Genomic DNA, 13,318 nt, shown 5'->3' on the forward strand with positions numbered 1-13,318 from the left:
CATGAAATGTTTGAGAATCACTACCCTAGCTGGTCTGTGTTCAACGTCTCTGGTTTCTCTCCACAGATGTGTTCCAAGAGAGTAGCTCGTTCTGTGGCCAGTTCAGTTTACATCAAGCCCATCACCATCGGACCGATAAACTGTCAGTACATTATGAGTACCTACTCTATCTGTCTATCTGTTATCTTTCAATATCTGTTTTAGTTTTAGATTTCAATTGCAATGCATTATTATATAAACCACTGAGCGCACCATTCTTCTTTTTCAATTCCAGGGGACTAAAAACTGGACAGCAACTGGAGATTCTGGGAGTCTTAAAAAGATATTCTGCCTGGTTCATTCATCTATTGACTGGCCATGTTCATAATACTTTTTTTGTCATCTTGTATCATACTGTCATGTGGTCTAAATCAGGATCCTTGGCAGTGACAATAAATTGAAACTTATTTTTTTGCAATCTTGCTTCAATCCATGACTTCTTTTTTTTTTTAACCTTTATGTTTATTTAGCATTTTTCAGACAATTAGACAGGGGAAGAACATCATTTCAAAAATAAATAAATAATAGTAATACTACATAATAATTAAAAAAAGCTTCAATCCATGACTAATAGAAAAGATACACAAAGAACCACAGTTAAAAATCTACATTTTGTCTAACATACATGTGTGAAATATTATAGTACTTCACAAGTTTGTATATGACATTGCAAATAAATATAATAATGGAACACTGGACCAGTCAAACAAGTCAAACAGTGTCAGGTATTACAAAGAGGGAAATTATAGATATGATAAAATGGATATATATGTTTAGTGTGTTCATTTATTGTTTACTGTAATTGCAGTGTTTACAAACCTTTGTGGAACAATCTCGTAGTTTGCATCTATGCCACTAGAGTGGGCTCATGAGCCTCAACCTTGGCTGAACCTCAGCTGTTCACAGTTCAACCTCATTACCAGGCTGTTTCACACCACACAGTCAACATAAAACGTACTGTAAAGTTTGGGATCATATTTTTCCTTCATGATTAAAAAAATAGCTTATAGCAGTGAGTATCTTATATAACATCCAATCTGAGGCTTGTGATCACATGTTTCTATTTTAATTTAATAAGCGCTCATGTCAGAATAGTGAAATGTTGTACAGGAACACATTTTATATACACATGCTAGGTCTTGATAATGAGACTGTGGTTCATTTAAATCCACTTAGAAGTCAGGTCTTTATAAGCAAGAAGGTAAAAGCTGACTCTTGCAGTTCATCATAAAGTACAGTTACACGCTATGACTGGGCATTTAATTAGGTTGGAAGCTGATTTTGTAGATTACATAATCCGCTATTAATTCAGTAGGTAGCTCTGTTAATGAATGAGTAATTCGTACAACATTTGCGAATAAATCTGCATCAGTATTTTAATCCGCCTATAAGCAAAATCTAAGGGCAAGGGATCTAACTGTCAAGTGAAAGTGCCAGGAGTATGGCTGTTATAAAACTTTACATTATGCAAGATGAAGATGGAGATGAGAGAGATAGAAAGAAATAGAGAGAGGGGGAGGGAGAGAGAGAGAAAGAAATAGAGAGAGGGGGAGGGAGAGAGAGAGAGAGAAAGAGAAAGAGAGAGAGAGGGGGAGGGAGAGAGAGACAGACAGACAGGGAGATTGTAGTTCAGGGAGTTCTTACTGTATAGTGCACTTTATTTATGACACCACTAATTGTGGGTACATGAAGTCGTGCCAGGGCTCCCCCTATGGTCTGCAATTACAATTGCACGTGTGTGTGTGTGTGTGTGTGTGTGTGTGTGTGTGTGTGTGTGTGTGTGTGTGTGTGTGTGTGTGTGTGTGTGTGTGTGTGCGCGCGCGCGTTTGTGTGCGGGTGCATGTGTATATGTCCAAATGTATGTATCCCCACCTCTCACAAGGCTTCACATCACATGTAGGCCTACTCTAAAGCTTGGATTGTCAATCATCAGACCTGTTTCCCATGCAGACTAAGGTGCTAAGGTTAAAACAGTCCAACTGTGGCTCCTCAAGAAAGTTGTCATCCATGAGGACATTTTAATTAGTTGTTGTTAGAATTAGCACTGGTTTCAGGATATGGGAAGAGGTTGGACAATTTGTACAGTACAGTGATCCGAGAGAGTCACTGACTGAGAGAAAGTTCAGAGAGAGAGAGAGAGAGAGAGAGAGAGAGAGAGAGAGAGAGAGAGAGAGAGAGAGGTGTGTGTGTGTGTGTGTGTGTGTGTGTGTGTGTGTGTGTGTGTGTGTGTGTGTGTGTGTGTGTGTGTGTGTGCGCGCGCGCGCGCGCGCGTGCGTGCGTGTGTACGTCTGTATATAGAAGGATGGGAGAGGAAGAATATAATCACAGTCCTCTGTATGTTGTACTCACGTGTCCCAGTGGACCAGTGCATGTGAACAGCTTGTCTAAAAGCAGAGTGGTTCACAGAAACAGGTACTACACAGATAACAAGCACTTACAGGTCAATATGGTTCACACGGGTCACTCTCACTGCATAACAGATCTAATTGGTTGTCAGGGCTGACAGTGCACCGCAACCTAATTATTTGTCCTTTTTTAAAATGTTGAGGTTCTCAAACTTTTAAAGTTCAAGGATCCCCATAACTCAGAGAGTGTACATTATGTTCCATTTGTGCACTCTCAGAGTTTCCAGACCTGCAATTATCCATTTGGAACCCCCTCAAGGAACCCTGAGGGTCCCTGGACCCCACTTTGAGAACCACTGACTTAGAATGTGTTTTCCTTCTTTTCCTTCTTTCACTCCTTCTCCTTCTTCTAATTCTAATTCTGGTAGGTGGTCAAAAGGGCAAAAGTGGCAACCTAGAAAAAACAAAACAAAAAACATTTTACATAAAGGGAAAATGGGAGGGATGAGGGAAGTGTCAGATGTGAGGGAGTGACAGAGAAATAAAGGAGGAGAGTAAAGAGGAGAATAGAGAGACAGCAGAACCAAGTCTCACTGCGTTCTTTTCCTCTGGCTCTCTCTGTCCCTTCTTTTCTCCTGCAGTGAAGGGGAGGTACTGACTCTAGGCTGAGATCCACAAGATAGGTGAGTACCACTTAAACCATGTATCTCTGATTTCAACTTTTTCTCACACTTTGTTATCTTTTTGCATTGCAAACCAGATTTTTTTAATGTCCCACTGCAAAACTCTCAGTGTTAATTTAACAGTGATTTAAATGTGGACGCTTACAGGTAAACCTTTACACCCTCAGAGTTAAATTAATGCTGAAGATTTTACTGTGTATAAATAACCCAACTCACCTTTTCTCCGCTGGTGACCTCTACGCTTCACTGCAGCCATTACTACAGTATATTAGAGTAATTCTTGTTCTTTATTTGACTTGTTATAAGTGTGAATATATGTTTTGTGTGCGGACTGCAGAGCGGAAATTGACCTACCATTGAACCCTTATGGGTTGAGACTTTCCCACCCCCCACGTTGCCTCTCTCCATCTCCTCACTGTCCTTTAAAGACATGTTAGAATTGATGCGTTGAGGAGGAGGATATCTTTGCATGTTATCCAAAATGCCCCTCACACAGGAGCAGCCCCCCTGTGGCCTTGTTTACGTGTGAGATTCTTTTTTATGGTGGTGTTTATTTGCTTATGTGTCTGCAGACTTAAATACATGTAGCGATGCTGAGGCTTTGCGGAGAGCCCAGATTTCCATAGGGCTGGACAGAGGTGCTACTTTTAGCATTGGTTGTTACAAGTGCTCCCGACTGGTTGAGACTAAAGGATTCATTCTCAGTTATTTTCTCTCTCTCTCTCTCTCTCTCTCTCTCTCTCTCTCTCTCTCTCTCTCTCTCTCTCTCTCTCTCTCTCTCTCTCTCTCTCTCACACACACACACACACACACACACACACACACACACACACACACACACACACACACACACACACACACACACACACACTGCCTCTCTCTGTCTGACAGTCTTTACGTAAAGGGCTTAGCATGAGCAATGAAACAAAAAAAATCATCTTATCAAATTGTCGTTCTACAGTGGAATGTCCCTTTAGGGCTGCTACAGTGATTGCAAATTATAAGTTTTGTCAGGAGCTGGAATGTGAGTTTTGCGGCTTCACATGATTTCTGGAATTTTCATGGTAGAGATCGCATATTTATTCATGGTACACTGAGGGGAAAAGAAGCTGACACTTTTTTTGTAATTGTTTGTGGTGTAATTAATGCATTCCTATAAGAATTCATTTAGATTCCAGATCCTTTTATGCAGTCTTCTTAAAGTCTGTTTCATGCTTTATTTATAGTTTATGGGTAATTCAGCTTTAGACATTTCAGGGGTGTTTATCAGTCCATTATTTCTCTTTTAACATTCGTGTCTCATAATGTGTCCCATAATATGTATTCACATAGTGGAAGGAACATACTGTGACTTGTCTCAGCTGCTATATTAACCATTGTTTATAATCCCATGGTGACTTCTAAATCTACTTCAATTGCCAACCTTACAGACAAGATTCACACAAAAGAAAACACATACAGAAATGTTAATGAGACCTGGTCTCATTAACAGTAGTAGTAGTAGTTTACTGCCATGCAAAAATTAAAGGAGCACTTCACCCATTTTCTGCCTTATGTTCATATAATTGGTCCTCACTAATGCTCATTATGCGATGGCACAATTTCCCTCTACTCCCTCTGCGTCTCATTAGTGGGCTTTGGACAGTTCAGAAACCTGCCTACCAATGACATCATTGATGGGGATTCCAAGCCAACAGAAAATACAGCCTTTCTCTTCCTGGAAAGTTAGCATGCTGACATAGAAGCCATTGAAATATCCACAGCCTCCTCTGAAACACGGCATCTTATAATGAGCATTAGTGAGGACCAATTATATGAAGATAGGTTGAAAATTGGTCAAGTGGTCTTTTAAGCTAAGGCACAAGAAGGTACATCAAGGTGCAAATCAAGCAATCTATGTGTTCGCATCTTCCGGTTTCTGTGCTTTTACAAGATCTCCATTGCTGGGATTGCCCCATCTATTCCTGCATGTCTGACATTTCCATGCCCACACCACATCTCCCCTCTCCCTGATCTACATTTCTCCAGGATGTTGGGTCGCCTTCTGTACGTGAGCTCCCTGTGCTCGCTCCTCCTCCTCTTCCTCCCCCTGCTGTCTGCCCAGGAGGTGCTTTTGCGTCTTGCAGGGGTAGGCCGGCGCGGTGCCAATGAAGGGCGAGTGGAGGTGTTCTACAATGGCGTGTGGGGCACAGTGTGTGACGATGAGGTGGATCTCAACCTCGCCAACGTCGTGTGTCGGCAGATGGGCTTCGCACGCAGCTACACATGGGCACACAGTGCCAAGTTTGGCGAAGGACAGGGTATGTCCAAGAAACACGACAGCCTTTAAAGTTTAGAAGTATCTGCAATATAAGTATATTTTAGAGTTTTTTGATAATAATAAAAAAAAATCTTCAATGTTAAAAAATAAACTGAGAATTTAAAAAAAAAATCTTATGTTTTACCTTGTATTTTTGAGTGAAACATGCTATTTTCAAACATCAAACAACAAATGTCAACAAGGTCGCGATGACCTCTTGACATTTTTGAAACCACACCTGAAAACTTTCAGTGATTAGCAACCATCAGGGGATCAACCATACTGGAGATAAATATTCTGTGACTACTTGAAAAGGTAAGAAATCGTTAAAATGCAGTTTTTTTAACGATTAAAATCGTTATACACAAAATAAATTTAAAAACAATTAGCTGTGGACTACTGCAAACAAATGTCTACATCCATACAAGCAAAGAACTTTGACAGTTCCCGGTCATCTTACAACTATTGCTTATGCAATAGCTATGGTCCTGAGGACTGAATCAGGTGTGTTGTATTGACAGACATCTCAGGGGGTGAAGGTTTTCTAATGGAGTGGAATTAACCACTTAAACCCTCTATATTTAGTCATCTAATAGTTAGTGGCCAGGGCCTTGCGACATGTGGTGATCTTGAAGATCGGCTATTTTCGGGGAAATGTTCCCCGGAGAATAGGGATGCTAGTATTCCAATGGTTAACCCTTTAATTTATTGATAATGGTACTATGGTTCCTGATCGAGTTAACATTACTTAATTGATTTTGTGACTTGCCATCCTTTCCTACGCCATCAGGTCTGATCTGGTTAGACAACGTGCGCTGCAAGGGCACAGAGCTCTCTCTGGCAGACTGCCGCTCCAATGGCTGGGGGGTCAGTGACTGCACCCATGCTGAGGACTTGGGGGTCATTTGTAGCCCTGAACGGAGGGCTGGCTTTGCCCCCGTCGCCTTGGAGGAGGCCGCATCACGGCCGGGGCAACAGGCGAACCAACAACCTGTGAGAAACCAGCAACAACCAGCCCCACAAGAACCTGTGAGAAGCCAGCAACCCCCAGCCCCACAGCCAGAGACTGTGGCTCAACCGGCTCCTCAACCGGCTCCTCAACCGGCTCCACAGTCGGCCCACATCCCCCCCTCATCTCAGAGAGGCCATGAGATCGCCCTCCACCGCGGCCCCTCAACCTCCGGTCGGGGCAGCAGCAGCACGCCGCGCCGCGATGGCCACGAGATCCAGATCCTGCGAAGGAATCACGGTCGGTCGAGAGCGAGCCAGCCGGGATACGCACCTGTTCCACAGGGTCACCGGCTGCCCTCCCATCTGGTCAACGGCGCAGCCTACAGGCAGAGACAGGAGTCAGCGAGGGCTAGTCCACAAGCAGTGAGACGAGAGGCCGAGGTTCAGGTCAACCGGCAGCCTCAGCCTCAGCCCCAGCCAGAGCCTCAGCCTCAGCCTCGGCCTCAGCCTCAGCCTCAACCCCAGCCAGAGCCTCAGCCTCAACCCCAGAACGAGAGGCGCCAACAGCCCAGTGGAAACCATGCTGAGTTTGAGCCAGATTTCCCAGATCAGGGATTGGAGAGTGACGCGAACTACATCCAGGTAAGAAAGCTTTTGTTACACCCACACACGCATATATATGCACACACGCGCACGTACAATGTACACACATCCACACAAATATATTCTGTATGCACTACTGCACTGTCCCTGACTGTGTTGCCTTATGTTGACTTCCATGCACAAATCTCATTGGTAGAGCCACAGGCCAGTAGACATGCATAATTATAGACAAGACCTAAAACCAAGCCTCCTCCGGATTCAATTCATATTCGCTAGCAGGACCTGAAGTTTGGGACCCAACCACCAGTCGTTAAATAGCCCCAGCTCCTCAAACATGCCACTATTTCAGGCCAAGAGCTCTATACAGTGGAAATAACAAGACATTTATCACTCTTGCTAAGCTTTCCAGCATGTAATCTTGCTCAGTTTGCACTTTCGTTAACCATTTTGTAATCACTATGACACTCACCACGGCCCACTGAACACACACCCTGTTTCTATGTTTGTTTCCTTCCGGATGCCTACAGTATGTAATATGGATGATTAGAGAGAGACATGTGATGATTAGAGGCGTACCATCGTGTTTTATATTGTTATTCTTATCCTAATTGCGGGCGCTCTGGTGAGATTTTACGTAAACACTGAGACAAATTGTTGTTACAGCGACGATGAGATGATCCTTATCAACTCAACCCCCTCTCAGAGTGCTGGACAAAGCCTTTATAGTTTATACTCATGAAGAGGATGAGGGGTTAGGATTGGGTTTGAGGTGAGATACAAGAGAGTCGTCAAAGCAAAAATGCAGCAGGGGACGATACAAACCCTTTACATAATCCAGATTGAAGAATCGAGATAGATTTACTTGTCAAGTTGTCACTTATTCGTACGGGTACAAGCAGCAAAATGATGTATGATCAGTGAGGGTGATGGATATCAAGATTGTTTTTTAATACAATATAAGTGACACAACTGCGATGGTTGGATGTGGTCTCCCAGCTTTTCTATTGAGAAATTCTGACCATGCGGTCGGGTAGGACCACTGCTGGTCGACAACTTCGACAAGTGGTATTACATGAAGTTCAAAGTGTAATATCTCCCCTACCTAAACAGACTTTCTGTCTTAGCATAGGGCCACAATGGAAACAAGTCCCCAGGACGTTTTTGTGTTATCCTTTTAGCTCAAATGTCTGACTGTACCTTGTGCTGTTTACATTTCTGTCTAATAAAGTATTCAATCAATCAATCAATCAATCAATTAGATAAGCTGTTACATTTTCAGTGCTCATACGGGGGGGACCCGGGTTCGAACCCCGGGTCCTGTAGGACATAAATGTTACAGATTTCAGCTTTAACCCTGGTTTATACTCCGTCTTACAACCGACTGCCACACTGAGTATAAACCAGGCCTCTTAACGTAAGGTTGTGCCTCATTTCGGCAGGGCACCGACAGACTGCAATTGGACGAGGTGCGCCTGAAGTCTGTGCTGTCCAGCAACCACGGTGGTCTGGTCAGTGAGGGTGTGCTGGAGGTGAAGTATGCGGGAAAGTGGCGTCACGTGTGTGACCAGGGGTGGGATCTGAGCAACAGTCGCGTCGCCTGTGGCATGCTAGGATTCCCCGCTGCGGAGCCATTGGACCAATACCCCTACAGGTGAGTGTGTGTGTGTGTGTGTGTGTGTGTGTGTGCGTGCGCGCGCGCGTGCGCGCGTGCGTGCGTGCGTGCGTGCGTGCGTGCGTGCGTGCGTGCGTGCGTGCGTGCGTGCGTGCGTGCGTGCGTGCGTGCATGTGTGTGTAAGATGCATAGAGAAATAGATAATAAAGACAGAAGAGAGAGATAAAAAGAGAGAGCGATGAGAGTGGTACTAAACGACAGAGAGAAAGTGTATTTGACAGAACACAAGAGAGATGGGGGAAAAAGGAAGAAAGGCTTAAGCATGGGAAAGAGAAAGTAGTGTGTGTGTGTGTGTGTGTGTGTGTGTGTGTGTGTGTGTGTGTGTGTGTGTGTGTGTGTACATGTGTGCGCGTGTATGTGTGTGTGTGCGTGTGTGTGCGTGTGTGTGTGTGTGTGTGTGTGTGTGTGTGTGTGTGTGTGTGTGTGTGTGTGTGTGTGTACAGTATGTGTGTCTGCATGCGTGCATGAGTGTGCGTGTGTGAAATAACTGGAAAAGTGATGCTGTGGTTTCACATCCCACACATCCATTTTTACCCTGTCAGAGTTAAGTTGACACTCAGGGTTGTGCTGTCCACCGTGGCTTAGGTGGACCTATGGGTGGACGGCTGTTCCACTCTCCCCAGTAGTAGAGGTTAACCACAGCGGCTGTCATTAGTAGAACCACACAGGGCAGCACTCTGATCCATGGTCCCCAGGACACTGTGGCATCGTTGGCCAAGCCAGGACGCCTGCCCATCCCGTCTGCCTCGTCGGCTCAATGGGGCCTCGTCACAGACTTCTAAAATTGTTCCAAAGAGTATGTTATTAATGTCAGACCCAGACATTATCATCATCATCATCATCATCACGGTGTGGGTCTTCAGATGAAGCTCTTATGGAATGTCTACAAGGCTCATGTAATTACGAGACGCCCCGGTGAAACCTGCATGCGCCAGCAGTCCTTGATGCGGCGCGATACAGTACATGGGACTCGGTCTCGTCTTTATGTGTCTGTATATCTGTGGCTCTGCTTCAACTGCTGCCATGCTGCTGGCACTCGTTAACTTGCACGGCTGCTACGCTTTGGTCTCTGTTACAGTCGTCAAAGTATTCAACCATGAGACACCCCGATCCATTGCCAAGTCCCCCTGGCCACTTCTGCCAATTGCACTACAGGTGTGTGCAAAGATTGCCGTGTCAACAGTGGGCGTTTTGTACTCCCTGTCTAGTCTGTGGTTACTCGTCTGGTCGGCTGTATGCCCACTGGTCAACTACAGGTGTTTTTTGTTCTAGTCGTTAAAATGAGAAATTACATTCATAGGGGTAAAAAAGTTAATCAATCTAATCTGATATAAATAACTGATATAAATAATTGATAATTTAATAAAATAATCGATTAATAATCAATCCCTATTATAGGTGAAAGGTTTCAAAACATTAATGAATAATTTGTCAAAATAGTGAAAATAGCTTCTCTATACGCTCACAATGTGTTGCAATGCAACTCTTTGTGAGATTGTGGATCAGCTATTTTCACTAAGTTTGCATGACACTGTTGTGCGACAAAGTATAATACAAGGCTTAAAGTGGTTAACTGATTAGTTTACATTAAAACTTTAAAGAGATTAGATTATTCGATTAATCAAAAAAAAGTAATCGATTGAATAATCGCTGAGAAAAGAATGGATAGTTGCAGCCCTACATTAATTAACCTGATCTTATCTTCAAGTGCCATGGTCTCCTCTGCTGGACAACACAAGCTGCAGAATTAGATCAATAATTCCTTTGGGTTTGTCACCAATTACCAATCCACCAATTATTAAATTACTAAGTGTTTAATCAACATAAATGTGTTGATTATCAACTGATACGGATGCAATGATTCTCTCAGTAAGGAACTGCAAAACAGTTCTTCCACATGACATTTTTCTTTCAAAGGGTAATAATTTGCTCTGCTAATGGAAGGCTGCTATCCTGATGATGATCCAGCCCTGTCCGTCTGACCCAAGCTGTAAATAACCTCCAAGGCACACACACACAAACCCTCAAAGCCCTAGCACAAAGTACCTCAAGCCACAATACACACGCACGCACGCACGCACGCACGCACGCACGCACGCACGCGCACATGCAAATTACAGGACAGTTTACTCATACTGTACAATATCCCTCCCTCCCCCCTCACACACGAGACCTTACAAAAAATGTATCTCCGAGATCCTACACACACACACATGCAAACCCACACACATGCACACATATATACACAAACACACTTTTACAAACATACAAACACAGACACACACACACACACACACACACACACACACACACACACACACACAGCCCTCCTCTGTGTGTCTGCCTGTCTGCCCACAAAGGTCTTTTTATGGGCTGGCTTAACAGGACGGCTGGACTGACCACTGGACTGCATGCACCATCTGTCCTTCCACGTGTCTCCAATAACTACTCTTCTCCTCAGCTGCCCTATACACTGGATCAGTGCTTCTCAAACGTTTTAATTTAAAGGATCCACAAACTCTGAGAGTTAGAGACCTGTATTGGTCCATTTGGAATCCCCTGAGGGTCCCAGGACCCCACTTTGAGAACTGCACTGGTCAACCATTCAACCATTAACCTTTATATCGATATCGTCACTCTCGGGTGGAAACCTTGTGTCCAAAACTGTTAGGAAGTGTAAAAAATAACCTGTGTTCCAATGGAGCCAATGGAACCAATGGAGCCAATGGAGCCAATGTAGCTAACACGCCGCGTTGTGTCGTGTTGTGAGCTTGACGATCGGCTATTTTCGAAAGCTTTCCCCACAGTACAGATGGGGTTAAACCTTTAACCTTTATTGGTCAGTTTCCCTGAACACAAGGCCTTCCAATTGTGTTTGTTGGAGCGGAGGCACCGTGGAGGCACCGTGGAGGCACTGTGGAGGCATCAAACCCCAGCTTTGAGGTTGTGTGGGAAATAAGGGGAAAACAACCAGTTTGTCGTGTGACAAAATATGAATTAGCCTTATGGGTGGACTTAGTGCTAATCTGGACATCAACAAATATTGAGAGTATTCTAACATCCCCAAGGCCAAGCCCAGCACCAAGCAACAGGTTGTTTAGAGACTAGACGATGTCAGGGGAGTTTTGTTTATTTTTCGTCTACCCCCACCTACAGTAACCACGTACAACACGAATTCAGCAGCCATTTCTGTCTCCATAGTAAATAGCTGTGGGCGAAGCTGCTTTTTTCAGCAGAAAGAAGGAAGCAATAGAAACCTGATGTGTAGCATCCGGCGCTTCATGTATGGGGAAAGTATTTTGAGGCTGATATTTGAGTTTGTGACCTCCTCTCAAAAAATATTTTCCAAGGTTGAAAGCATGAGGGAATCTACATACTATTGAAAATGGGGTGGGGTGGGGGGGGGGGGCTGAGACTAAATGCGTGCTACATGGAACATGTAATGTTTCCTCTTCACTCTTGCCAGTTGCCACCATCTGCAATTTGGGGGAAAGTTACTGTATTTTAATTAGTTACTTTACCAAGTTATAAATGTTTACGACAGTAGTTACTTCACTAAGTCAGTCTTTATTAATAAAAAGCAAGAAATCTTTTGTGTAATGAACTAACCATTTGGCACACAAGAAGACGTGAACATGTATTTCAAAAAATGACTCAGCTCTTTAACAATTAACAAAGACTCATGTCAAATAACTCAATTTGTGTATACTGCATAGCTTATAGTTTGCTCCAAATAAATATTTCAGTAGGAAACTTTTATCAGTTACAGAATATTAACAATTAACATATTAACTAAATGTAAGAAAACAAATGAAAAAAAAAAGCATTAAAATATGCACAGACACACAAAAACATTAAAAAGACAGAATCAGCTTTCTTCTGATGCTCGGTTGGAACTACAGCAGATCGTCTTGGCCAAATGTTGTGCATGCCTAAATGCTGAGTTGCTGCCACGTAATTGGCTGATTCAAAATTTGGCGTTAACGTGCAATTGGACAGGCATACCTGATAAAGTGACCAGTGAGTGTGTAAATACTCATGTTAGAGAGTAACACGCCGGCCCAAAAACTGACCGTGTGTGCCTGGCCCCCCCTCTACGCCCTGTCAATTGCAGCCACTATAATTATGGTCTGGACCTAGGAAGAGCAGGGAGAAGCTCTTCTAATCTTGTATAGTCCCTGGAGTGGACGCACTACACACCCTTTGCTGCGTCAGCACCTTGCTTATTGGGCGGGTGACTGCCTTTGTCTCAGCCTGTTAAAATGCTTTATGTAGTTTTACAGACATTTACAGTAAATACTCCCCCACTTTGCTCTGCTTGAAAGAATAGGCAAGTGCTAAAGCCATTTTCACTCCTTTCACTATGACAGTAATTTCACTTTCACCCGCTGACCCCATTCCTCTCATTCTACATCTAACCTCCTCACTTAATGCTTTGTTGTTGATTTTAGCTTTTTAAAAGGCCCTTGTATGCCTTTGTGACAGTTGAGATGAAGGACAATTCATTCTATGAATTAATTTGAACTACTTTCAACCTGGCGTTCCTATTTTGGGCATGTCATTATATAGGGGAACATTTATGAAAGGTCAAAATACTGACTTAAGTGTTTAAAAGTAAAGGCATCACTTTAAAAAATGGATATCTCATACTGGAATGAAGTTCTACTTATCACCTCAGAAAGAGAGACCATGGCTCCTTTTATTTTAAATGTTTATGAAAAGTCCC

General features: G+C 43.5%; 1 protein-coding gene across 1 annotated transcript in view; it reads left to right on the top strand.

Annotated features, from left to right (window-relative positions):
- The first annotated feature begins 2,928 nt into the window (after positions 1-2,928).
- The window catches only part of LOC311064382 (lysyl oxidase homolog 4-like), a 28,275-nt gene continuing 17,885 nt past the window's right edge, over positions 2,929-13,318 (top strand). The window contains exons 1-4 of the mRNA XM_084084213.1: positions 2,929-3,067; positions 5,096-5,367; positions 6,157-6,959; positions 8,360-8,571. Of these exons, the coding sequence (XP_083940339.1) occupies positions 5,097-5,367; positions 6,157-6,959; positions 8,360-8,571 (1,286 nt within the window). The 5' untranslated portion in view covers positions 2,929-3,067; position 5,096. The remainder of the gene's footprint in view (positions 3,068-5,095; positions 5,368-6,156; positions 6,960-8,359; positions 8,572-13,318) is intronic.

This window comes from Gymnoscopelus microlampas, assembly GCF_963454915.1.
Source record: "Gymnoscopelus microlampas genome assembly, chromosome: 2".
In the NCBI taxonomy this organism is placed as follows: domain Eukaryota; kingdom Metazoa; phylum Chordata; class Actinopteri; order Myctophiformes; family Myctophidae; genus Gymnoscopelus; species Gymnoscopelus microlampas.